The 27,420-nt window shown below is 35.9% G+C and overlaps 1 protein-coding gene across 1 annotated transcript in view; it reads left to right on the forward strand.

Annotated features, from left to right (window-relative positions):
- The window catches only part of OTOGL (otogelin like), a 169,035-nt gene extending 141,845 nt beyond the window's left edge, over positions 1-27,190 (forward strand). The window contains 15 exon segments of the mRNA XM_030321655.1: positions 3,149-3,290; positions 5,223-5,408; positions 7,465-7,677; positions 8,111-8,215; positions 9,289-9,396; positions 11,421-11,522; positions 12,026-12,130; positions 12,216-12,256; positions 16,932-16,995; positions 18,055-18,233; positions 18,668-18,772; positions 21,988-22,107; positions 23,512-23,557; positions 26,264-26,343; positions 26,990-27,190. Of these exon segments, the coding sequence (XP_030177515.1) occupies positions 3,149-3,290; positions 5,223-5,408; positions 7,465-7,677; positions 8,111-8,215; positions 9,289-9,396; positions 11,421-11,522; positions 12,026-12,130; positions 12,216-12,256; positions 16,932-16,995; positions 18,055-18,233; positions 18,668-18,772; positions 21,988-22,107; positions 23,512-23,557; positions 26,264-26,343; positions 26,990-27,190 (1,797 nt within the window).
- The last annotated feature ends 230 nt before the right edge of the window (positions 27,191-27,420 follow it).

Here is a 27,420-nt window from a genome sequence, read left to right on the forward strand (position 1 = left end):
TTAAAGAGATAAAAAGAATAATTATCTTTCATTCTCCTGTTTTTTTAGAATTCTATTGACAGATTCCAAGAAAAATGAAATTATGTCCTGCAAATAAATGCCTCTAGGAGAAAGAAATCAATGTCACTTGATAACCCAATAGAGAAACCAAGACAGTGAGGATATTATCAATTGTCTATGATCCTAGCCTCTTAGGTGTATACGTGTAATAGAACCCGTCATATATTCAATTTAATTATTCTTTGTCTCTAACTTTCTGACTTTATGTGACGAGTAGATATTTTAAATAATCTGTATCATTAAAAAAAGATCCATTGTTAGGGACAAATACAGCACTTCGTAAATCATTTAATGAAAAGTTTGTGAGCATCCAGCACCCTCAAAGTTTTCTGCTGAACTCCTGTGATCCAAAGATGAGCAAGACTGTCCCTTGTCCTCAGGAGGTCTGGTGGGAAAGCAAGCTTGTAAACAGGTATCTGACAATAGACAGTCTGGAGGGACATAGGAGCCCAGGTTTGGAGGAGACTGCTCGTAGTTTTAGATGTTTGATTTACTTAGAAGGATAAATTTGCCAGGAGAGAAGAGGGAGGAAGGGACACCTAGGCAGATATGTATAACAGTATGTATAACAGCAAGTTTTGTGTAAAAAGCCATGTTAGGAAGACATTGAAATAGTTGAGTGTAAGACATATGGAGGGAAAGAGCCTGGGAAAGAGGATGAGGGAACTGTCAAGGCAGGAAGGAATTCACTGTGTGGCACCTTCCATGCCAGACCGTGGAGTGTAGACTCCATAGTCCTCTGCCTGCCCCATGAGTTCCCTCAGGGAAAGGCAAAGGATGTGAAGTCATGGGTTTTGCTTTTTTTTTTTTTTTAAGTTTATTTATTTCTTTTTGAGAGAGAGAGAGAGAGAGAGAGAGAAGACTGGAGGGTCAGAGAGAGAGGAGGCTCTGTCAGTGCAGAGCCAGACGTGGGGGGTCAAACTCAGGAACCATGAGATCGTGACCTGAGCCGAAAACCAAGAAACAGTGCTTAACCTACTAAGCCACCCAGGCATCCCATGGATGAAGATAGGTTTTAATTATTTACATTTTTTTTTGAAAAGCAGACATATAAAAATGAAAAAAATAACAAACACGTTAAAACTCACTTCAATGTCATTTTAAAGCATAATGATTTTCAAAAAAAATTGCATTTTTGATGGAGAACTTAGAAGGCTGATTAAATCAGGAACTTTCCAGCTTAACTATTAAAGGCTTAGTGAGGCAACACAGGGTGCCATTTAGTCTATCATAGCCAGATCACAGGAACAGATCTGTTCCCAGTGAATCGGATGGCAAAAGAAAGGAATGCTGGTAATTTGGTCTTCCCACTTGTAAGCTTCATCTTCATTTGAAAATCTCCACAAAGCAGGCAGATGATCTGCCTGGATTCTATCATTCTTCTACCTAAAACCCTTCAGCGTCTCTCACTCATATGTAAAGTACATGCCAAGCAACCTTCCTATCAAGACTTATGGGTCCTCTACACTCTGGCCCACCTATTTCTCTAGCTTCCTCTTGTGCTACACTCTCCTGTCTCCTTTCAACTCTTTGAACATTCCAAGATTTTTCCTGCCAGTGGGCTTTTAAGCTTCTAGTTTTTCTAGCTGGGACACTTGCGTCCTCTAATTCATTTTAGCATGGTGACGCCTCGAATCTATTCAAAGACCTTTTTTAGCTAAGAGATCCACAGGCAGAGAATAGGTCTGTGTTATTGACCTTTATACTCATGCATAGCACTATGCCTGATATATAGTTAGGTGTTCAGTAAATTATGAAACATGCATAAGTGAGTATATATGAATGGGAGATACAGGAGAATCAGCTTTTGTGGGTTAAGCAGAAATATATATAATTTTTTTACTTCGGATGAATTATGTCATATGGAATTTCAAAACAAAAATACCCAGAAAAAGCTTAGAAACATAATTCTGGAGCTCAGAGGAGGTAAGTTGAGGCCAGAGATCAGGTCTGGGGAGTCATTTGCATATGGATTTTTAAATATAACAATAAGTAGTGTGCAATGTGCCAGTGTCTGCTCTGTATATTTACCATATATTAGCTCACAGCTAGGAAAAGATTTAAATGCCCACAATTGGTGGTATGAGTCCAGGAAGAACATTTGTAGCTAGCGGACATGTCCATTGAGGATGGAATCTAGAGAAACACTCAGGATATAAGGCAGCAGAGGAGCCGACAATAAACAGGTAAATAGGCAATAGAACGAAGTACACTCCAAGTCCAAGGAGAGGGTCTTAAGAAGGAAACTAGCAGTGTTCCCTGGATTTGGCAGTGGGGATACTCTTGACCACAGCAAGTATTCCATACAAATTAAAGTAGTTGGAAACCAAGGAGATTCCGTAAAGAAGACTAAATATAGAATCTTGTTTTTTTATAGATATGGACCTTGAAGAAGAAATGATGAGATAGGAAGAATATTTAGTATTTTTATCCGGCACTTTGAGCTGTATCAGAATTTAGGATGTGTGTGCAGATGTTTAGTATGTTTGCTGAATGAAAGAGCAGAGAGAAAAATTGGGATAAATGGTGTTACAAGTTAAGTTATTTAGATTTCAGGCATTTCTAGATCAAAATGAAACCATCTATAGAAACAAATGTGTCTCTAAATTGAGGCAAGTCAAACTATATAAATTATTCAATGTTCAATATTACTACCTTTTTTGAGAAGCATTTAAAACCTCATTTAATAGGAAGGCCATGTATCATTATGGAATGCTTTAGGAGCTTCCGGTTTTATCTGTCATGGATTCAAGTCCTATGTAATATATGGAAAGGACAATTGTAACCCAAAGTATAATATCAGAAATAGATTGTGCTAGGTACACATGCTTTGTTTCTCTTTTATCTTTATAAGATAGATTTATGTAGATTAGTGCAGGCAATATTTATCTTATCCAGAATGTGTTTAAAAATATTATACCATCAGAGGTGACATATGGTATTATGAAATTTGGAATCTCAGGTCAAGGAAGAGCCATAGTAAATACTAACTTGACACCCTTTTATCCTCTGAATAGCTTTAGTGTAACTTAGGCCCTTCAGAGAAATAAAACAACAGAACTTATCCCAAGGCAAAATGTATCTCTAGGTTTCACCGCAGAACTTTTGTGAAAAGATGTGGATCAATTACACCTATTTCTGGAACTATGAATGTGATGCACTTTCTGCGTATGTGGCTCTGTGCAACAGGTTCGACATCTGTATTCAGTGGAGAACACCAGATTACTGCTGTAAGTAGTACATTTCAGATAATATTTCTAACCATCAAAAAGCATTCCATATTTTTTGCATTCACTTCTTTCTCTTTTCATTTTTCACCAGAAAATAATTTCATAAGAATAAAATGCCTATCAATGTAACCTAGAAGTTAGATGTCAGCTTTCCCACATAGGCAACTTCTATTTTCATCCTGATCTACACCTATGGTCGGCCTCAGTTGTCCCAGAAGAAAACCTAGTCCACAAAATATTAGCTAGCAAAATCAGTGGAAGTGTGGAAGAAATCACAGGGAATGGAAAAAAGATTTGAATTCTGGATCCCAGAGCACATTTTGTTGGTTTCAATTCCACCTGCCTCATTTGCCCAGCTTGTTCCCGAGCTTGTGAAGAGGATGCATGATTTTCTGTCCCCTTTTCCTCCTTTCCTGATACTGTATCCACTTTCTGGAAACTAATCTTTCTGGCTTTATTTGATCCATATCTAGGTTCAATCTTTTTCCAAATACATGTTTGTGTATCCTTCTTCTTTTGTATGTATTCTTTGCTCATTTTTATCTTTTTTTTTTCAACGTTTTTTATTTATTTTTGGGACAAAGAGAGACAGAGCATGAACAGGGGAGGGGCAGAGAGAGAGGGAGACACAGAATCGGAAACAGGCTCCAGGCTCCGAGCCATCAGCCCAGAGCCTGACGCGGGGCTCGAACTCACGGACGGCGAGATCGTGACCTGGCTGAAGTCGGACACTTAACTGACTGCGCCACCCAGGCGCCCCAATTTTTATCTTTTTTAATGAATATAATTTATTGTCAAATTGGCTCACATACAACACCCAGTGCTCATCCAACAAGTGCCCTCCTCAATGCCCATCACCCATTTTTCCTCCCCTCTACCCCCACATCCACCCTTAGTTTGTTCTCTGTGTTTAATAGTTGGCCCATTTTTATCTATAGGGCCCATGCTTTCTCATTAAGTTGTAAGGCTTTTCATAAAAAGTTTATTCAACCTATCATCAGTCCTGGGCACATTTTACAGAAAACAATGTTAATTTCATTTAGGAAATAGCAATTAAATCGATTAAGCGGTAAAATATGGTCAAAATGAATTTCAGTAAAATGTTCCAAGATAAAATAAAAGTTTTCATTTTCCCTAGAGGAAAAAATAAAATACATAGAGAAAGAATAATATATCCCAAACACCGGTTGCATGACGTTGTTTCAGATATAAAGCAGCTCCTGGTGTGCCTTACTATCTCTTACCTCTCCTTGCTCCCAGAGGTAATCACTATTCAAGAGTGGGGTAGCTTGATTCATGGGAAATGTATGGCATCTCTAACTTTAATAGACACTGTCAAATTGTTCCCCACTGAGATTTTATCAATTTATATCCCCACCAGCTACATGTTCATTTTTTAAAAGTATGATTTTTTAAGATCACTGAAAATCAAAAGAATTTTCTCAAACATAATTTAGAAACTGCTCAGCAATGGTGGTTTCTTGTGACAGTGAAGGATTGAACCTAACCACACAGCATTTTTCTTTTTTATGGCTTGGTTGAGTTATATATTCAGAGCATATTTCTGTGCTTATCCTGAGTAGACTGTTGTATATCCTCACTACACACAGAAGTAACTTCATACTGGTTGAATCTATATTTATCCCAACCATATCTGGGCTGCCTATTGGTCATATTATTTGCTACAAATCAGATGAGCTTTTCCTACTGTAACATAACATAATACTAGCTGGCCATCTGGAAGATGCTCAAAAATACCTACTGTTTGTTTTGTTTCTAGTTTTTGGTTACATCATAAATGAAAAATGAACTTTGAAGAGACTGAAATGGGCAAAATTAATTTTCCAAAAGAAATCTGACATTTCTTCCTTTTCCTATAATTCAAATAGGTGACTTTTATCATTAGCAAATTTTGTCCTCTGTTATTCATAGCTCTGAATTGCCCAGAGGGGAAGGAGTATCAACCCTGTGTGAGGACTTGTGAAGCAAGAACATGTTTGAACAGATGGTTCTATGGACACTCTCCATGTTTGAATTTAAGAGAAGATTGTGTATGCAAAAATGGAACCATTCTTCACAGGCCAGATTCAACTCAGTGCATTCCAGAGAAAGAATGTGGTAAGCAGCAGAGTGCAAAGTGACTTCTTAGGGACCTGGCAAATAAATGAAACTTATTTAGATCTTGAGAAGATGTGCTGAGAAGGATTGAACAAAGGTCACATAGGTGTTGGAAGGGAAACCAGTTCGTTTGTAATTTGATTTTAATATAATGATTGATTTCAATTGAAGTGACCCAAGTTAGAAATTTTGTTCAGGGGCGCCTGGGTGGCTCAGTCAGTTGAGCGTCCAACTTCACTCAGGTCAGGATCTCACAGTTCGTGGGTTCGAGCCCCCCATCAGGCTCTGTGCTGACAGCTTAGAGCCTGGAATCCACTTCAGATTCTGCATCTCCCTCTTTCTGTCCCTCCCCCGCTCACACTCTGTCTCTCTCTCTCACTCTCAAAAATAAATAAACATTAAAAAATTAAGAAAAAAAGAAGCTTTGTTCATAATGTAGGCATTTTGTTTGTTTGTTTGTTCCAAGATTTTATTTAAATTCCAGTTAGTTAACATACAGTGCAATATCAGGTGTAAAATTTAGTGATTCAACACATACAACACCTGGTGCTCATCACAAGTGCTCTCCTTAACCCCCATCAACTTTTTAATCCATCCCCCCATGGTGGTGATGTGTTTCAATCTCTACCTATGCCTGTAATAACTTAGCAAGAGTATGGCAAATTAAGAATTAAGAACATAGGCTGTGCACTGAACTCAAATTCCAATTATTTCATGTAATAATGATTCAGTTTTACCTCTTTGAGCCTAAGTTACACATCTGTAAAATGGGAAAAATAAAAGCACTTATTCCATAAGGCTAGTGTGGGGATCCATAAAATAATACAAAGTGTTTTGCAACAGTACCTAGAGAAAAATAACCACTTGAGAAATGTCAGATAGTGTTATTATCTGGGAGAAAACATTTAATTTTTCTACTTTCATTTTCAAACCACTTGATTCTGACTCATCATCTCCATTGTGGTTGCAGATGAAAATAGTCCAAAATTGAGAAAATTGCAGTACCGTACTTTTTCAGTCATAGGGCTTATCATTGTGGTTAGAAGAAAAGAGAATTAGCTAATAATGAAAGAAAATGGGCAAGTAGAAGTGAAAGGCACATATAGTTCTAGAAAGTTTGTGTTTGTCATTGAGAAGAGTATTTGTAGAAGACTGAGAATAAACAGGAGTGCTTATGTTTGTTTTTAGGGACCTGTGAGGTTGGTTTGATAGTAAAGAGAATAATATAAGAGAAGTTCATTTGAGGCTGGGAATATGTTGGTCACTATTCATCTCTATTATTATTATTATTATTTTAATGTTTATTTATTTTTGAAAGAGAGACAGAGTGCAAGCTGGGGAGGAGCAGGGAGAGGGAGACACAGAATCTGAAGCAGGCTCCAGGCTCTGAGCTGTCAGCAGAGCCTGACCAGGGCTCGAACTCACGAAACATGAGATCATGACCTGAGTTGAAGTTGGTTGCTCAACTGACTGAACCACCCAGGCTCCCCTCATCTCTATTATTTTTAAAAGAACTACTAGATGGCCATAGTTTTCATTAAGTAAAACTTCAATAATAAAACTACAAGAGTCACTAAATAGCTACTTCCCACATTTAGATTTTAAAGCTGACATGTTTTGCATTTTCATTTGACAAAAATGATAAATGTGTGGTAAGGCCTTTTTTTCTTTCTAATACCACTCAGTTTTAACAGTTAATATTTTAAAACTAACTTAAATTTATTTTGCTGAGTTTGTTCAAGCTAAATAAGTTGTATTAGAGGACAAAATGAATAAGAAATAAACAAATGATCCTATTTATTGAAGAAGACAAGCAAATTTACAGGTAGTTGTAGGAGGGAAAAATATTTTTGCAGACTACATTGCAAATTTCATTAGAGAAAAATGTAAGCTAGTAGCTGATGAAAAGGGGAATCTAAGAAAGGATAAATATGGGACGTGTTATCTATGTTGCTGAACCAACTCATGGTCTGAAATCAAAACAATAAATGCATCACAGCTTCATTTATTTTAGTGGCCGGGTGATGAGTGATATAACATTGTTCCTCTTTTTAAGCATGTACTGATAGTGAAGACCAGCCTCGCACTGCTGGGGAGGTTTGGAATGGGGGCATTGACGAATGTGCCCTGTACAAATGTTTGGGGAATGGAAGTATTATTCCCATAGAACCTGACTGTGATGAAGAGCCCTCGCCAACTTGTGAACGAGAAGCTGAAGTTGTCCTGGGCATCATTGATAAGTGGACCTGCTGTTCAAAGGAAGTTTGTGGTATGTATGTGGGCCAAAGCCTTACAGTTAACGCCACAAAATTTGTTGATACCATTTGTGAAAAAGTAAGGTGTGCATAACGCTTGGTATAAAAGAAAGTAAAGGTTGAGGTAAAAACAGAAATATTGCCATAAATATTGTTTATATACTCTCAAAGCAAGTTTTATCTCATTCATGTTTTTGCCGATTTTGCAAATACACAAAATTCTGGCTATTAACAATTAATAATATTCAATAATATGTGACAAGAGAACGTTTCTGGGAATCTTTGACTTTTGACAACCGAGGGTGAAAGACCATAATAAATAAACCTTCGATTGGCAACCTTTTCACATATGACCCATTTGTGAGCTGAATGTGTTTAATTGCAGCATAAAGCACAGATTTTAGTTATATCCACGAATATTTTAACGCTTCTGTTTCTTATTTCCAGGTTGTGACATGACCTTATGTGAAACTGAAATTCCAACATGTACGGATAGTCAAAAATTGGTTGTTGGCCATAGTCCTCTTTCTTGTTGCGCACAGTATCAATGTGGTGAGTTATTAACTAGGAGCATTAAGAGTCAGGTTTATTGTTTGCTCAGAAGAGTGGATTAGATTCTCACTCTCTGTGTCTACAAGAAAATGATTGGTTATAAAATATTGTGGAGTTGTCTTGCTAAAGGTAGTTCTTTTTTAACCTGCAATTTCTTTATAAATACATATGTAGATATTTTGTTTATATATTATATTAATACATCTATTTAGATAATTAACTCAATGTAAAGATCTTAATCTTAGCAGAAATATATAGGAAATAGCAGGTGTGATATTGTGATTTATAATAAGAGATATAGATCTGGTCTTCCACCCCCTTCTCACCACAGAGCTCCTAATCCTTGGCTTTTCCAAAGTGAGGAGAACTAGGAAGTGTCTTTTGTTATGTTAATGAGTTAATGATTTCCCCTTGCCAGGGGAATCAATGAGGTGATTGGAGGTTGGAACTTTCAGTCCCACCCCATGATCTCCAAGGAGGGGAAAGGGGCTGGAGGTTTGATGAGATCTTCAATGGCCAAAAATTTAACCAATCAGGTTTATGTAATAAGGTCTCCATAAAAAACCCCAAGGAGGATGAGATTTAGAGAACTTCCAGGATAGTGAACACAAGGAAATTCGGGGCCTGGTGTGTTCTGAGAGGGCACAAGAACTCCCAACCCTTTCCCTATACCTTGCCCTATGCATATCTTCCATCTGTTTATTCCTGAGTTATTTTCTTTTATAATAAATTGGTGATCTAGTAAGTGTAATGTTTCTCTGAGTTCTGCTAGCTGTTCTAGCAAATTAATCAAAGTCAAGGAAGAAGATGTGAGAACCTCTGATTTATAGCCGGTCAGCCAGCAGTATGGGCTATACAAGGTGGGCTTGTAACTAGTGTTTATAGATAGAATTGAGTTGAATTGTAGGACACCCAGCTGGTGTCTGGAGAATTACTTGGTGCTGTATGGGAATCCTCCCCTACCACACACTGAGTTAGCAGGATACAGATACATTCAAAGAGAAGTAAACCATGCTACTTTATCTAATCATTTCACTCTATACAACTTTTCAAATATCTTTGTGTTTTTGCAGAATGTGACCCATTGAAATGCCCCAGTATTTCAATTCCAGAATGCAGAGAAGATCAATTCATGATTCAAGTTCAACAGGAAGAGCCTTGCTGTTTTTCTCCTCTCTGTGGTAAGTGTTCTGTAAGATAACTTTTTGGAACAAAGGGAGGGAAAATCTTTTATTTGATGTGAATTTTATGGGACTCATGGTAACCAATATTCTGCTAATATACTGATAGAAACTCAACTGAATAAGAACATTTGAAAAGAAAGTACAGCATTTTAAATGACTCTTGACAATTATTACAGTTAGCTCTACGTTCACTTAACATATATATGGACTCGGGTCGCCTGGGTGGCTCAGTCAGTTGAGCGTCCAACTTCAGCTCAGGTCATGATCTTGTGGTCTGTGAGTTTGAGCCCTGCATCGGGCTCTGTGCTGACAGCTCAGAACCTGGAGTTTGCTTCGGATTCTGTGTGTCTCTCTCTGCCCCTCCCTTGCTCGTGCTCTGTCTCTCTCTCTGTCAAAAATAAACATTAATTTTTTTAAAAAAACATGTATATGGACTATATATACTAGTCAAAACACACTCAAGGCAATATAATTAAGTATTCTTTTTCTTTAATAAGGCTAGCACCAATTGTTTTTGGAGAAAAATTTAGCCTTGGCTTTCCTTGAAGAACCAACTAAAATAATGGACTCTGCCAAGCCATTATAGAACCTCTTTAAAATTTCATTTTATATAGGGGCACCTGGGTGGCTCAGTCGGTTAAGCATCTGACTTTGGCTCAGGTCATGACTCGTGGCTCATGAGTTCGGGCCCCGCGTCAGGCTCTGTGCTGACAGCTCAGAGCCTGGGGCCTGCTATTCTGTGTCTCCCTCTCTCTCTGCCCCCTCCTTGCTCATGCTCTGTCCTCTCTGTCTCTCAAAAATAAATAAACATTAAACACATTTTAAAAAAATTCATTTTATATAGCATGTGTGATATATGCGTGAGCATGATGATGCTGGAAGAGAATGGTAGAGATGAAAGGTGTCCAGGAAAAGACTGTCTATGAAGCTATATATTCTATCTGATGAAATGGACATTGAAAACTAAAAAGTTCTCTGTTTTTCATTGCAAGTGGATTATCATATCTAAGACTGGTGATTAATGTAGGCTTCAGATGTACCTATGGAAATCAAAACACATCTCTTTCTACCCGTTAAGGTTCTTTGAGTGCAAGTGGCAAAAGTGATTGATTCCAGCTAGCTTAACACAACCAATTAGTGGAAGGCTTGGGAATCAAGATTTTGTAGGAGCAAGATGAAGCAGACCACGCCCTGGGAAGGAAAGAAATCAGCTATTGTAGGTGGCAGTCACTAATGACTGACTCAGCAACATCCATTTCCTGCCCTGGTGGGTCTCTATTTATGATTCAAATGCCATAGAGAGAGATTCGCAGAGGCCTGCTGAGGGTCAGGCACCTTTATGAAGAGTCACTCCAAGACTGTGTGGGTGGGGCATTTCCTCAAGGTCATTCAGAGAATTGTAATCAAAGTTGGGAAAGGGATACTGAACAACCCCAAAGAACACATGCCTATTATATTATCCGTCCATCCATAAACTAGAGTAATCAAGGGTAGTGAATTCAGAAAACTTAAGTAAATAAATCGATGACATTTTGATCCTAGAAAAAAGAAAGTTGCTCCAGAAATCTTAATGCTTTTCTCGCTGTGCTTGGAAAGCATAAAGCAATATACTTAGTATTGTTGTTTTTATTTTATTTTTTTTAATTTTTTTTTTCAATGTTTATTTATTTTTGGGACAGAGAGAGACAGAGCATGAACGGGGGAGGGGCAGAGAGAGAGGGAGACACAGAATCGAAAACAGGCTCCAGGCTCTGAGCCATCAGCCCAGAGCCTGACGCGGGGCTCGAACTCACGGACGGCGAGATCGTGACCTGGCTGAAGTCGGACACTTAACTGACTGCGCCACCCAGGTGCCCCAGTATTGTTGTTTTTATGACCAAATGAGGAAATCTGTCTGTTAAAGACTTGTTTTCCCTGTTTCCTATTTTATTGAACATGATGGTTTATATGTGTGTCATAATGTGAATTAATCACTTGTTTTTAGCTCAGCTGTGACTTCTGACCTTTTGTTTTACCTTTAGTTTGTGAATCTTGCACTGAACCTATTCCACTATGTACTGATGGGGAGTTTCTCACTGTGGATCTTAATACTACACATTTCTGTTGTCCTCAGTATTACTGTGGTAAGTATATCTTAACTAATTTAAAATGTTTAGATGTGTCCAATATTTAAGAAGCCTCATGAATCTTAGTTGTGCTGTTATATCACACCTTCATTGAATTCTAGCATATAAAATATATATTAAATGTATGCGATGTTTTTATATATCTAAGAGCTCTTCTTGGATAATATCATTACCTCCCCAAAATAGATTACTATGACTTTTTTCATCATCCTAGAAAGACCAGCTTTCCAGGTGATTCCATACCTTCTCCACTTCCTTTCTCTTCTTGCACACCTAGTGTTTCTCAGGGCCCTTCACCTGATGAGCTGGTCCTGGTTATACTTCTGTTTTCATGCATTCCATGTTCACCAATACATGGCCAATGAGTGGTGGGAGAGGTAGCAGTGGGAAGATAGGAATCTGTGCCCTATATCAGCAATGGCTGTGAACTAAATGGTAGCTGGTGAGGACGAGCTTTTACAAGAGGCTAATCTTCATCCACGTCATTTTTTTCTATTTAGTTTGTGACCCAAATCTTTGTCCTACACCACTACTCAACTGTGCAGAAGATATGAACCTTGTAAAAGAAAATGTATCTGGTCAATGTTGTCCAACATGGCATTGCGGTAACTCATTTTCATACTTCAAAGTTTTATTGCAACACAGTAATATGTTCTGATCAATATAAATATGTTGATTTTTGCCTTTTAGAATGTAGCTGTGGAAACCTTGTTATGCCAGCTTGTGAAGTGGTAAGAACACACATTTTGATTGAACTGTCATATTATGTAAATTAGTTTAATTCTTGCTTTATCCCCCTTATTTCTGAGTTGTCAGAGTTAATGAAATTATCTTTATTAAATGATACTGAAGTAGATTAAAGTAACATGTGCTGGTATCAGGGAGCAGTGAACCTTTTTTATTTATTTGAGATAAGAAAATGCAATACATTATTTTTTTCACTGGAGACTGAATCTATTAGTCTTATGTCTACTTGACTTCACTGGTCTGAAAATAAAGCAAAACATTGGAAAAAAAGATTACCTCCATATTGAGAGGTGTTCCTAGTGATTCTTCAAGAAATCGTGCCAAAGATGCATCTGTTGTGGAGGAGGAGGGGATATAAACATGTAACTGTACCTTCTTAAGAGTTATATGAACATTTTGTAAATAAGGAAATTGAGGTCCAGAGAGAGTAAATGACTGACTGAGATCTTCAGGACTCAAACCAAGGGTTGTTTTATGTGTGTGTCTTGTGTATTCCTTTATTCTTTCTACTTTGCCATAACTCTTTCATTTCCGTTAAAAACTACAGCGAAGACATAAGTTTAAATAACAAAAGCAAGTTGAAACTGCTTTGTTTTTATTCCTGTCTTGGACTTTTTTTAGTCGTACTTCACTGTCCTCATCTGCAATATAAAAGTAATAACAAGTGTCCAGCTCTTGGTTTCAGGTCAGGTCATGATCTCACGATTTGTGAGTTCGAGCCCCACTTTCGGCTCTGCACTGACCGTGTGGAGTCTGCTAGGATTTCTGTCTCTCTCTGTCCCTCCCCCCTGTCTTTGTCCCTTAAAATAAATAAATAAACTTAAAAAAATAAACATAATAACAATACCTATATCAGATGAATGAAATAAGTTAATATATATTAAATATTTAGATAGTACTTGACACATAGAGCACAATAAGTATTAGCTATAATTATTATTACAAAATTAACACAATATATCATGGAGAACTTTCTAGGGAAGTTCACTATCAAGAAAAATTTGGAAGAAAGTGACAGGTTAGAATAATGGATGAAAGGAATTGAACTATTCCATATAGACGCTAGGATGAACATGAATAAACACACCAAAAGGTGAGGTAAGATACGTAGGCTAAAAGGTAATGATGACTCTTGACTTGAGAAAAAGCTAACTGAAGGTAGAGCAAGGAACAATGGGAGATGAAGAACTATACAAGTTGGTGTATTGAGGTTGGCTTTAAAGATGAGATGGAAGAATGCAGATGTTATTTATTTATTTTTTCTTTGCAGTTCTTCATTCAACTAACATTTGTTGAAAACCAGTTTGTGTGGTGATGGGACCAGACACTTGAAATAGCACAGCCCTATTCTGAGGAACTCACTGCACATTTAATATGATAGGAGAGAAAGAGGGTCCTGCACAGGATGGAAATTATGATGAAAATTGAGTGTTTGAGTTAATTTTGCTCTTCCTGTGTAGCAGGGTAAGGACAGTAAAACATTAGAGGGAAGTAGATCAGCCAGAGACTGTTACAGCCATTCATGAATGAGAACCTTGGGTATAGCAAGATCTGTATAGAGGGACTAGGGAGAGGTTGAATTTAGGAGGATAAAAAATAGGACCCTGGCCCTTTGTAACATGTGTGTAGGAGTGTGTGTGGGGGGAGGAAAAACGGAGAGTGAGCGAGAGAGAGAGAGAGAGCTAGAAACAGAGACACACACATACATGGACACACACAGAGAAATATCTACAAAATCTTTAAGGTTACAAGGCTTGCACATCAAAAGTCCGAGAGTCCTGGGTCCTTGGGTAAACACTGATCACCAGAGAAGCAGCTAAATAGAGACCCTGTGGTTTCACCTCTACCCAGCCTCATTCAGAGCTCTCCTCCTGGCCTGAAAGAGGTAATAAAGCATCTTGAGACATTTCAATAACTTCAAACACAAGATAAATCTAACCCTCATCCTATGGGATTTTGTGCCTACTGTGTTCTGGGTCTTTTGAAGTGTTTTTGGGGAGAAGCCTGTATGTTTATTCCTTAAACTTGTTCTGGTTGTTACCTTAACTCTGGGCGTGTTGTGTATGCCTGTGTGTATGTGCCCCTTTAACACCTGTCTTAGCCTGACCACCAACTCACCAACCACTTTACTGTCCATCCCTCTCTGTCCTGTTTTTTGTTGTTGTTGTTTGTTTGTTTTTTCTTGTGGGTTTCTACCATTCTCCACTTACCTTTTCTCTGTGTTCTTCTCCATCTCCAATATTTAGGCTAGATGCTGGCCTATCTAGCTTTTTTTCCAGCTCAACTTTCAATGTCTGAATATTAATTATGAATCAAAATTTCACATTACTCAATACTCCAAGCATCTGTTGAGTGCCTGCTATTTTATATATTAGCACTGTGCTAGGCACACAGAACATATGCAGTAGCTGCAATATTCTTGAACATCCTACCTGAATATATGTAACCACATGCATGATATAGTTTTAACATTCATGATTCTATACAAGCATTGACCTGACCCATTGTTCTTGAGTACCTACTCTGAATAGTTGCTAAACATTTGTTTCAGTGTCTAACATGGTATATTATTTTAAATCACATCAGCTTATTCACATGGACAACAAATGTATCTCAACCTAAAGAGTTTATGGTAGGCCTTTGCAGTATTTCTGTTTTTAAATAGCAACTTTATTGAAATATAGTTCACACACCACACAATTCAGCCATTTAAAGTATATGGTTCCGTGGTTTTTATTATGTTCATAGAATTCTGCCACCATCAACAAAATCAACTTTAGAATAATTTTATTAACCCCCAGAGAAACTCTGCACCTGTTAGCACTCACCCCTTATTTCCTCCAAACTTCCCAGCCCTAGGAATCTGTTCTATCTCTACAGATTTTCCTATCTTGAATATTTCATATAAGTGGAATCCTATAATATGTGGTTTTGTGATTCCTTTCACTTAGCATAATGTTTTCAAGGTTCATCTGTGTTGCATTATGTGTCCATACTTCATTCCTTTTTACTGTTAAATAATATTCCATTGTTTGAATATGTCTAGATGTTCATCCAAATAAAGGTATACAATGGCCAATAGCACATGAAAAGATTCATAAGATCATTAGCTTTCAGTTAAATGAAAATCCGAACTACAGTAAGGTATCACTTCACACTCACTAAGAAGACAGATAAAAATACATGTTGGCAAGGATGTGGAGAAATTAGAACCTTCATATGATACTGGTGGGAATGTAAAATGATACATCTGTTTTGGAATACACTGTGAAAGACAAAAGGCTAAATATATATATATATATATATATATATATATATATATATTATATATACCCCAGAAATTCCACTCCTAGGTGTATATCCATGAGAAATGAATACATATGTCCACACAAAAGCTTGTACATGACCATTCATAGCAAGTGCTATTCTCAGGAGCCAAAAAGTGCAAACAGCTTAAGGTGATGTTACTGATTTTAAAGGAGAGGGATGCTTCCTTGGGAGTTAAACACACCAACTTGGAGCCTATGCCGTGGGAGAATTTGATTTATTTTTCTAACTCCATGTTTCTAACATTTTATTTCCAATCCCTTTGGAATTGGGTAATAACTAAAAATCATAAAAGACCAAATGAGTTAATGTGTTTGAAACTACAGCTTGTAAAGCACTATAGAAGGTAAGATATTATTAGCTTATGGGGGAAAGTACCCTTTATACGTTACTATGAATTTATTAGAGTCATTTTTTACATTACGAATCAAATTAATTTTTTTTACTGACATCACATGAAAATAAAATGCCCTCAGGAAAAGTTGCTCTTTAAAATGCAATTCTTGAAACTTTAAACTTGGTCCTATACTGAGAGGAATAGATACCGTTTCTGATAGGATAATGCTTAAGCATTGGTATGGAGGCATTTCATCGACACCTGAAGGTTATACTGCACTTGCTGTGTGTCTGCCCTATGGTAAGTTCTTTACGTGAATTCACCCATTATTTTTTCTAAAAAAACTCTAAGAGGTAGGCAATGTTATTATCCCCATTTTACAGATGAGGGAAGTGAGGAGAAGACCAGCTTAGCAACTTGCCCTAGATCACACAGCTTGTAGGCAGCAGAGCCGAGGTGGGCACAGGGCAGCCCTATTCCTGAGTCCATGCATGCTATTCGTCACTCTACCATACTCTTTTGCTCCTGCTTTATATACTATGGCATCCTTGCTCCATGTAAACATCAGGACCTTGGCCACCTTGATAGAGAAGATCAAGAACATTCGCATCAAGCACAATTTCCAGGATTAGCAAGTATTCTCTTATCTCCAATTGCCCGCTAGAAGCGCAGAACCAAGCAATATTTTCAAGTCAGTAAAGACCATAAAGATCATCTTCTCTACCTTCACTCATTTAATAGATAAAGGAATTAATATTTGGAGAGATTAAGTGCCGCCATCATCTTGTTTGTTGTGAATTTTTTTCTGTGGGCTGTTAATTAAATGACCACTGGGTTAATCAAAGCCTGTTCACTATCAAATATTTATTAAGCACCTGATATGTGTCTGGCTGTATGGTAGGGAACTTACTAAATGTTATACTGTGTATATATCTTTACAGTTGTCATATGAGAAGCTGGGTAAGTCATGTTTAATAATAATATCTTTCTAACAGGGAGAATTTACTGCAGTAGATCAGAACTTTCAGAGTGACTGTGGATGTGTACGGTATCTCTGTGGTAACTATGTTTCTTCTCACTACTAAATGCTATGAATACGATTTTTATCTGGTCACTATTAATAAATTAAAAAGTATTTTCTTTGAGTTGTATCACACATTTTAACCCATTTGATTAAATGTGTGCCAGTTTTTGAGTATAAAAATTCATTATCATTTTTCAGTTGCCTCTTTTGTAATATCTCTAAATGTTCTGATAGATACCTTAACGGGACAGAACAACAAATATGTTTTGTAGAGGCTTTTCAGAATTGAAAGTTGATTTTATGGTCCTTTTAAATACATGTATTTACTATTTTTACAACATCCATCCAGAAGTGAGAGACTTTGATCATTGTTCTATCATTATGCATGCTAACATTGCAAAGCATAGAGTTGGTTTTTCTACAAAATAGCAAATCTTCATATTAAGTATTAATAGCTTAATAGGAAAAAAAGCTTTTATTCATCAGCTTTGAACTTGCATTTTTATATAAGAGAAGGCTTAAATTCGGTGTTAGCAAGGCACAGAGAGCTTCTGAGCTGTATTTTCATCACTTTCTAGCCTACCTTAATATGCCACTTTTACTTTGTATTAGCTACCTTAATCATCAAGCATAATGTATAGCACTATTTATTTTGCAGCACAACAAAATTGAAAAATTTATCTAAAAATAACCATTAAAAACCATGAAATGTTATACAGTCCCACCATGAAAAGCCCTACCACTGTTGATTTGGCTTTTGCCTCATTCTATATCTACTCCATCAAATTGTCATGTTATGTTTCCAGAAGAGAGAACAAACAGCTTGATGATCACTTAGATCTAAAATTCTGGAATCTGCTATAAAGTATAGCTTCTGAAGGCAGTTCAGACAGTAAAGAGTGGGACTAAATGTGCTACATTCATTATTAAGTAAACTCTTGAGTTAACAATATATAAAGGGAAAGATCGTTATTGGTTTTGAAAAAATTACACATCACAGTGAAAACATAAACTTAAATACAAGTTCCATTGAATGATTAATAAAAAAAAATCCTCAAAATAGTACTTTTCATTGACTGTTTTTCTTTTCTTAGAAAAGGATGAGGTGTGTGTATTTCAAGAAGTATCAGTATTGAATCCTGGCCAGTCTATGATAAAGTATTTGGAAGGGGACTTTTGTTATACAGTGGAGTGTCTGGAAGAAAAAGATAACCATACAGGCTTTCACACTCTGAATTTTACAATGGTGAACTGTTCAAAAGAATGTGACATTGTAAGTATTCTTTGTAAGTCATTCTGGTGAGAGTTAAATTAATAATAAAATGGCAGCTATAGAATTTTAGCTGGTGAATATTCCATAAGTTAAAAGTATACACTTGAATAGTTCAATAATCTAGTAATGTCTAATGTATATAATGCATATTTTCCTTTCCCTGTGTACCATCTTGAGCCTTATTATCTATTTATCTATAGAGCTTACTTGACCTGCTTAATGAATCTTGGCTGCTAGATGTAAAGGTTAATATTTACTTCATTTCTAAATCATGAAGTAAATTATTATTTGAAGTGCCTCAAATTCAACCTTTTAAATGCTTACAGGTGTTCTGAGAGAGCATATAGGTATACTGGGAAGCACTTTCAGAGTGGATTCATTAAAACTACTGGTATTGTTGTGAGGCTAACTAAATGTACTGTCATTATATACAGCACCAGGTATATACTCCGTCTCCAAGTGATTATGATTGCTGTGGTACCTGCAAAAATGTATCCTGCAAATTTCAAATGGAAAATGGGACATCAGTTATATATGAGGTATGAATTCCTTAGTCCCTAAAATATGTTCCTTGGAGGGTAGCTCTCTGTGCTATTTTCTTAAGATGTTCTTAAGTCCAGTAAGTTTGAAAAATATCACACACACACACACACACACACAATAAACACACTCATATGCAGCACATAAGACACAGTTACATTTGTTACATTTTAAAGTTTCTGATAATTCCTGCTGTAAAGGAATATGTTTAACTTATTTCTCACAGATATTTTATTATAGATTCTCACTTTTTTTTTACAGATGTGAGGAATGGGCTTTGAGAATTGCTTTTTTCTAATCTTAGAATAAAGGGGGAAAACATTATTATTTTATTCACTCCTTTAAAATGAAGCATTTTAATGGAAATCTGAAACTCAAGGTGTTATAGCATGTTATTATTTCAGGTATTGAAGATTTCAATGGGTAAATAAGAAAAAAGATTGAGTATTTGACAATTTTTTTTACAAAGAAGATCTCAAGAGTCAGTAATGCTATATTACACCTTTCCACCAAAAATAATGAAATAATTATTCAGAATTTTCCTGTTATCTCCTAATAACTCCATATATGTTTGCAGACTGACCTATTCCTTCCTTAGACTAGAAAATGGAACTTTCTCATTTTAGTACATTACTCATAACATTTCGTACATTTCTCATAACTTACATTACCTAAAAGTAGTTCACATTTATTGTTGCCATCCTTAGGTTTTTCCATTAATAGTTTAATTACCTAGAGGTCTTACTTCTGGTGTTTTTAATTACATGGGATTACTCACATACCCCCAAAACAGATTTCTCCAATTCTGTTCATTTTATGAAATAAGATTAACAATTATTTTGTGCCATAGCCTATGTTTCACAATTATGCACACACTAGTGTTACTGATTTAAATAGTTTTGATATTGTTTGTCTGTTTTATCACAGTGACATGTCTATTTTATTTTTTTTTAATTTTTTTAACGTTTATTTATTTTTGAGACAGAGAGAGACAGAGCATGAACAGGGGAGGGGCAGAGAGAGAGGGAGACACAGAATCTGAAACAGGCTCCAGGCTCTGAGTTGTCAGCACAGAGCCGGACGCGGGGCTCGAACTCACAGACCGTGAGATCATGACCTGAGCGGAAGTCGGACGCTTAATCGACCGAGCCACCCAGGCGCCCCGACATGTCTATTTTATAATATATTATATTACATTATTATATTATATTGTTTATTTTTGAGAGAGAAAGTGTGTGCCTGCGAGTGGGGTAGGGGCAGAGAGAAAGGGACAGAGAGAATCTTAAGCAGGTTCCACGCCCAGCCAGAAGCAGGGCTTCATCTCATGAACCTTGAGATCATGACCTGAGTCAAAATCCAGAGTCAGACTCTTAACCAACTAAGCCACCCAGGCACCCCTATAATATATTATTTTAAGGAAGGAGTTTTGAAAATGGAAGCTTCTAAAGTGATGAAGACATAGGTGTCAGTGAGGGACAAGGAATCAGAGTGTACTTGAAAAAACAGTAGTTTGGGGCTTTTAGTAACAGGGCAACATAAACTCTGTTATCAATAATCCAGGAACCACCTGTGTATATGACTAGTATTTACAGCGGGTAGCCTGAGATGTAAATAAAAGATTAAATTATGTTCAGAATATTTAAGTTTATTTATTGAGGGGGGCTGGGGGGAGGGGCACACAGAGAATCCTAAGCAGGCTCCACACTGTCAGCGCAGAGCCCAATGTGGGGCTCAAACTCACAAACTCACAAACTGAGCCACCCAGGCACCCCTGTTAAAAAAATTTTTTTTTGAGAATTCTGGGGTGTGTGGGTGGCTCAGTCAGTTGAAATTCCGACTTCAGTTCAGGTCATGATCTCACAGTCCGTGAGTTCAAGACCCACATCGGGCTCTCTGCTGTCAGTGCAGAGCCCGCTTTGGACCTTCTTTCCCCCCCTCTCTCTGCCCCTTCCCTGCTTGCACTCTCTCTCTCTCAAAAATAAATAAAATCTTAGAATTCAACAAGTAATGCAATCAAGGTAAATGTACATCCGGATCGTTAACTCCTGGCTCTTTCAAAGATAAACTTTAGTTATCTAGAAATCTTATTTCTATGGGACAACTAATTTTTTATTTCAGATAAATAAGATAGTACTATTTGAGCTGAATATTAGAATTCTAATTTGAATTTGAATATTTTATTTCCTTTTATACCTGGACTTGTAGATCTTTTCCAGTTGAGGTTCCTAGAAGACCTAAAGATATTTATAAGTTAAAATGGAATCTGGAGAAAAAAAAAAGTTCATCCAAATTCCTTACTGCACAAGGAGACTGCAAGCCAGAGTTTGGTTAGCATTTTAAAATGTGGGTTGTAAAATAAAATTAGAAATCAACAATTACAGTCCAATAATTATGTTATAATTATGTTCAGCTGATTTTATTTCTAAATAAGAATTCTGAAATCAGGAATGAAATAGTTATTATGTTTAAAAATTTGTTAAAAGAATAGGAATGTGTTTTAAAACAACCATAAGGCATATAAAACTAGGGCTATAAATCAATAATCACTGTCCTCCAAAGACTTTTTAATTTTTTTGGTGATAAGGGAGTAGAAGGAAGAATAAACAAATCTCAAGAAAGGAGGCGTGTTAACTAATATGGTTTGTTGTTTTATAATTAGTGAGGGAATATTAGAACAAGACCATTGACATTTGGCCAAATTGGATAATTAATCTTGTAGTAGAAACAGACACTATTTGTTTCTTTTCTCTCTATTGCTTTATTTCACATTTATATCTCAGATCTAGTTTGAAACCAGACACACACACACACACATACCATATATGTATTTTTAATCCTTTTAGATAAATTTGGGGATATTTCCAGATAGACATTTTATGCCACAAGAAGTTCTCTGCCTCTTGACTTGGATAGGAAATATTCTAGTTAAAAATATACCAGATTTGGGGACACCTGGGTGGCTCAGACATTTAAGCACCTGACTCTTGATTTTGGCTCAGGTCATGATCTCATAGTTTGTGAGACTAAGCCCCACATTGAGCTCTGTGCTGACAGCATGGAGCCTGCTTGGGATTCTCTTTCTCTCCCTCTCTCTCTGCCCAACCCAGCTCACATACATGCATGCTCTCTCTTTCAAAATAAATAAATGAACATTAAGAAAAGAGAAATACATCACATTTTGATAAGCAAAACAGTAATGTTCTCTTATTTTTAGGAGGGAAGTACCTGGCACTATAATTGTACCACATATGAATGTGTTAAGACTGATGAAGGGACAATGATTCTCAACTACAGTATGGTCTGTCCCCCTTTTAATGAGACTGAATGCAAAATGGTTTGTACTTTTTTATATCTAAAAAAATATAGTATTAAATATAACTTAGAAAATAATATGTTTTCCAAGGTAGTACATACATATGTAGTGGCTTATTTTGGTGTATGTTTTATTTTCATGTATACATCAAAGCTCTATTCAGTTTGCCATTTTGAGTTATAAATGGCGTTCCAAATAATTCTGATTCTCCCTGAATTAACATTGTGCTATCTCTAGGGTTTTAACATGTAGATCAAATAATTATTGAAAAATCATTTGATCAGCAGACTAGAATCTCTTTCACCATGAATTAATAATCTATTTGAGGTTGGCCAATTTTATTTCTTAAGCACACAGCCAGATTTATGATGTCATTCACTTTTTCATGCATGCTGGCCTAAGTGAAATTTGTCTTAGCTTCTCTGAGCACAGGCCATGGTGGAAGTCGGCACATGTCACAGCATTGCTGATCCTTTAGCTTAGATATCCCAGTTTCTTATTTTCTCAGAGAAGAGTCCATTGGGAAAGTAGATTTTTGGAAGTGATGCTTTTTCTTATAAGGCCCTTTGTAGCGTTAATTATTCAGAAGATAACAATCCCTAATGAAAAGTGCGCTCTATTCTATTGTGTAGGTAATATTTTTCTTCAATGCAGAGAAATAGCATGGTCTTATTGATTTTTTTTTTTAAAGATGTGCTCTTTTAGTGATGGTGGCTAGCTGGCTGGCTAGATAGACATATATAGTGAAGTAACAGGATTTCAGCTCTGGAAAGAATCTTAGGCGTCATCTTATTTCACAGGTTCATTTTTATAGCCAAAATTCTTTTTGCTTAAATTGAAATTAATAAGTTACTAAAAGCAATGAACAACTTACTGTAAGAACTCAAGACATAATTAATAAAATTTTCTTAATCAGATAAGAGTCAGTCATCCTGAAGTGGAGTTTTTTTTTTGAATAATAAATATTAATGAAAAGATACATCATTTTAACATTTAATTATATTCAGGAACTTAGTCTTGTCTCATAGAATACGTTTGGTTATTTCAAGGAGTTGAAAATATAATGACTTCTATTTAGAGTACCTATAAAACTTTGTTCTGGTAAGTGTGTGTGTGTGTGTGTGTGTGTGTGTGTGGCATTTAAAATGTGTTATAAGAAATAAATAAATAAAGTATTCTTTCAAGTAAGTTAATCTTTTTGTACTTTTTTCATATTACTAGTAAAAAAATAACCAAAATTGAAACAAAAATATTTGCTCCTAGTTTCAAAAACAAATTCTTATAGAAATAGTTACATTTCTATCATTTTCTTATAAAGGCTTTGTGATTTTTAGTAAAAATACTGAGAGTTAGTTTTCTATGTCTAGTCCAGGAGGAAATGAACAAACACTGTGAGTTTTGACTTTATTCCTTCTCTCTTCCTAGAATGAAGGGATTGTAAAGCTTTATAATGAAGGCTGTTGCAAGATCTGTAAGTGAGGACATATTACATGCATTAATTTGATAGATTAGTTTTAATTCCTCATGGTGACTTTGATTTTTTTCATAAAATTCAGATCCTATAATGCAAGGAGAGAAGCACATTTTATAATGTTATTACTTAAATGTCATGTGGTTAATTATTTTGTCAGTCTTCTGGAGTATGAATAAAATATTTTTAATTTAGATTAATTTTAATTTAAATATTAGAACTTTCTTCACTGTTGAATTTCCCAAAAGGTATTGCATGGGATTTTCCTAGATTTTACGTTTAAGAGGTATCTGTGGTATCAACTTTGCTTGGAACATAAAGTTAAGTAGGTTATGATGAGAATGGTATTGTGACTTCAGTAAGGACCTTGGATTCTATAACCCCATGTTAATTATTAAACAAGTAAGTACTTTATGTTATCTGAGGGCAGACAGTGGAAATTCTATGCTACTGACCACAATACTACCATCTATTACCTACACTGTCAACACTATTAAGCCCACTGCAGAGTGTATTGCAGCTAGTTTTCACAACAGTTCTGGGAGGTTAGGTGGGAAGGTTGGTATGGTTTCCCCTATGGATAAGGAAATGAAGGTTCAGAAAAGTTGATGGCTCCAATCAGTAATGGATTTAGGCCTGTCCGATGCCTGGGTCTAGGACCTTTCAGAATAATACCAAGCTACCTCAGTTTCTCCCATCTGACATGTAAGGACTTGTGAAATAGTTTCTGCCTTGGTATCACAGAATTCTTGTCTTCAGTCTTTGCTTCTGGGTGACTGGGCTATCTTGGAGAGACTGGATGTTGGATACTATTGCAGGTGCTGTGTAATAGCAAAGTGTGTTGCAATAGTCTTTAAGGAAGGAATAGGAAATGCCTCTTGGTACAAATAAGTTCAGCCAACTAACAAATTTATGCTGTCCCAGTTATATTCATTGCACAAGTGAACTTATCAAACTGATTTCTATTAAGTGCCTGCCATGTATCAGACACTGCTTTAGGCACTAGGTCTATGATAGTGAATGAAACAATACCTGCATGCCTAGTGCATATTATCAAGAAGGGGAAGAAACAATGACCACATAAATATATACTATTATGTCAAGTAGTGATGAGTGATACAGAGGAAAATAGTACAGAATTAAAGGGATAGAGAGTGAGGGGCTAGGTTGCTAACTTAAGTGAGTGGTTAGAGAATGCCTCTGTGGTGAGGTGTCATCTGAGTCGAGACTCAATGTCTTTGGGAAGCCAGCCTGGAAGAATAAAAAGTATTGAAAGCAGAGGAAATAGCAAAGATTGGTCAAGCACAGGGGTGAAGGCAACAGAAAGAAGAGGGTAGGTATCTCAGAGGTCATATTAAAGATGATTTCTTTTTTGACTATTCTTTCTTCCTACATGAGAATAGAAAGGTTAATAAAGTAACTAACCAATGAGTGAAAGCATCACAAGGTACACACCAGTTTGCCCTCTGTCACCAACCCTGAACCTCTAGCCAGGCTATAGTTGGGAGGCTGGGGAAAGGAGAAAGAACAAGTATAGGAGTCTGAGGAAGAACCACGAATGAGATGGAGGAAAACCAAAAGAGGGTGTTTTTAGGAAGCCAAGTGTGGAAAGTGTTTCAAGGAGGAGAGTGTGGGAGACTGGATCAAATGCTCCTGAGAAATTAAGATGAGAGCTGAAATGTGACGTCCAAAGCTAGCACTTTGAAGGTCAAGAGTGACCTTGGGAAGGACAGCTTAAGTTCAGGCAATCTTTGCTACACCTCTCTGCTTCAATGGAAGTAATTTAACTTTTATATACTTTACATGTTGGAATTTCATATGAGCACTTAAATAAATATTTTGTGGCTAAACTTAAATAAATAGTTTGGAAACTTGAGATCTAATTCCAGTCTTTTGTGAACAAGAAAACTCAGCAGAATGATCTGCGTGAGTTTCCTAAAAGTAGCAAAGCAAGTTAGTAAAAACATTGGTCTTTTTGCATCCTGATGCAGAGATTATTTGCATCTATTCTTATATAGCGTTAAATATATTTTCTTGGATGTATTATCAAGTGATAGTCCATCACATATACAGAAGCATATTAATATATCATTAATTAATATACAGTCTTTTAATGTGAAGTCATAAGAGATCATTTCAGAGCCATAAAATCAAGTATAATATGACTCATCCATACATTTCAAAAAGGTTGGTAAATAATTCAATTATATACATGCATGATTTTATATTAAAACCTATTAAAATAAAGTGGTTTTAAGCCTGTTTTTAATTTTAAAATAGATTTATGTGTATATGTATAGATGCCTAATTATGTACATGTATATATACTTCTACAATGTCTCATTCTAAAAATCATTTCATATTTTTAGAATTTTAAGTGTATATTTTATCTATATGTAATAAGCATAGGCTAATGCTAGCATTATTGCATGCATGGAATGTTTTATGATTATGATAACTATTCTAGGAGAATAAGATAAAGAGATAAGTATAAATTAAAAATATGAGAAAAAGCTATTTGGAAACCGAAAACAAATATTGAACATAAAACATATGAGGGGAACTTTTAAGTTCATCTTAATATAGAAATATATTTTCTATAAATATATATATTATTTACTTTAATATAGTCACATGTTTAATTGAATTAGAGAAATAATTTGACATGGGCCTTCAGATGAATAAATACATTTTATATTTTATCAGGCAAACGAGAAGAAAGAATATGCCAGAAAGTGATCATTAAATCAATCATAAGGAAACAGGACTGTATAAGTCAAAACCCTGTAAGTGGAAAATATAATTTGTTACATAAAGAGCACGTGTCTTTCCAAAACTACATGCATCACAGCACTAAATGTGTTTGTAAGCCAACAAAATGCCGATAGTCACAATATTTAACTTTGAGACTATTTGTATAGTCTAATATTAAAATATTCTGCATAAATAATCAATAGTTCTGAATCATAACTGCAATCTAGAGAGAGAGAAATTAACGCTAAATATAATTTGACTACATATTTCCTTAACTATGCAATTTTACTCAGCAAAAAAGTCCTAGTTCTAACTTTACCCTGTTTGATATGACCTCTCCAATGCTTCAGTCTACATGCATCATGATATAATATAGATTACAATAGAATCATTAGATTGTGATGAACATTTTACATACACCTGTCTAGTTGTGTATTCACATTTATTTCATAGTTTAATTTACATCAGCCTTGCTGTCTTAGGCATCACCATGGTATATCTCTTTGACTTATTCAAGTTACTAAGTTTCAACCTGGTATTTTTTGCAGTCTTCTAACATACAGAAGCTTGAGAGTTAACGTGATAATAAAATTTTGCTTTCATTTGATTTCTTAGTAGAATCAAATAGCCAGTTTTTAAAATTTTTGAGAATTCTCTTCTCATTGTCTCTCCTTATAGATAAATGTTGCATCTTGTGATGGAAAATGCCCATCTGCTACCATATATAACATCAATATCGAGAGCCATCTAAGATTCTGCAAGTGTTGTCGTGAAAATGGAGTGCGAAACTTGTCTGTGCCTCTGTATTGCTCAGGAAATGGCACTGAAGTCATGCACACTCTTCAGGAACCTGTAGACTGCACATGCCAGTGGAATTAAACTTTGGGATTCCAAAAACTCTATGCAAGAATCATAATTTCAAGTGAAGTTAACTTTTAACACTATTATTTAGGCACTAGAAGATTTATTCTGTTTAACAATAATGTATTTTTCAGACTATTGGGATATGACAATTGAACACTTGGTATAGAATACATACAATTTACTCAAAAAATATTAGATTTATTGACTTACTCTGTTTTAGAGAATCAAATGACTTTAAGTTGTTC

The sequence above is a fragment of the Lynx canadensis genome, chromosome B4 (assembly GCF_007474595.2).
Source record: "Lynx canadensis isolate LIC74 chromosome B4, mLynCan4.pri.v2, whole genome shotgun sequence".
Classification (NCBI taxonomy): domain Eukaryota; kingdom Metazoa; phylum Chordata; class Mammalia; order Carnivora; family Felidae; genus Lynx; species Lynx canadensis.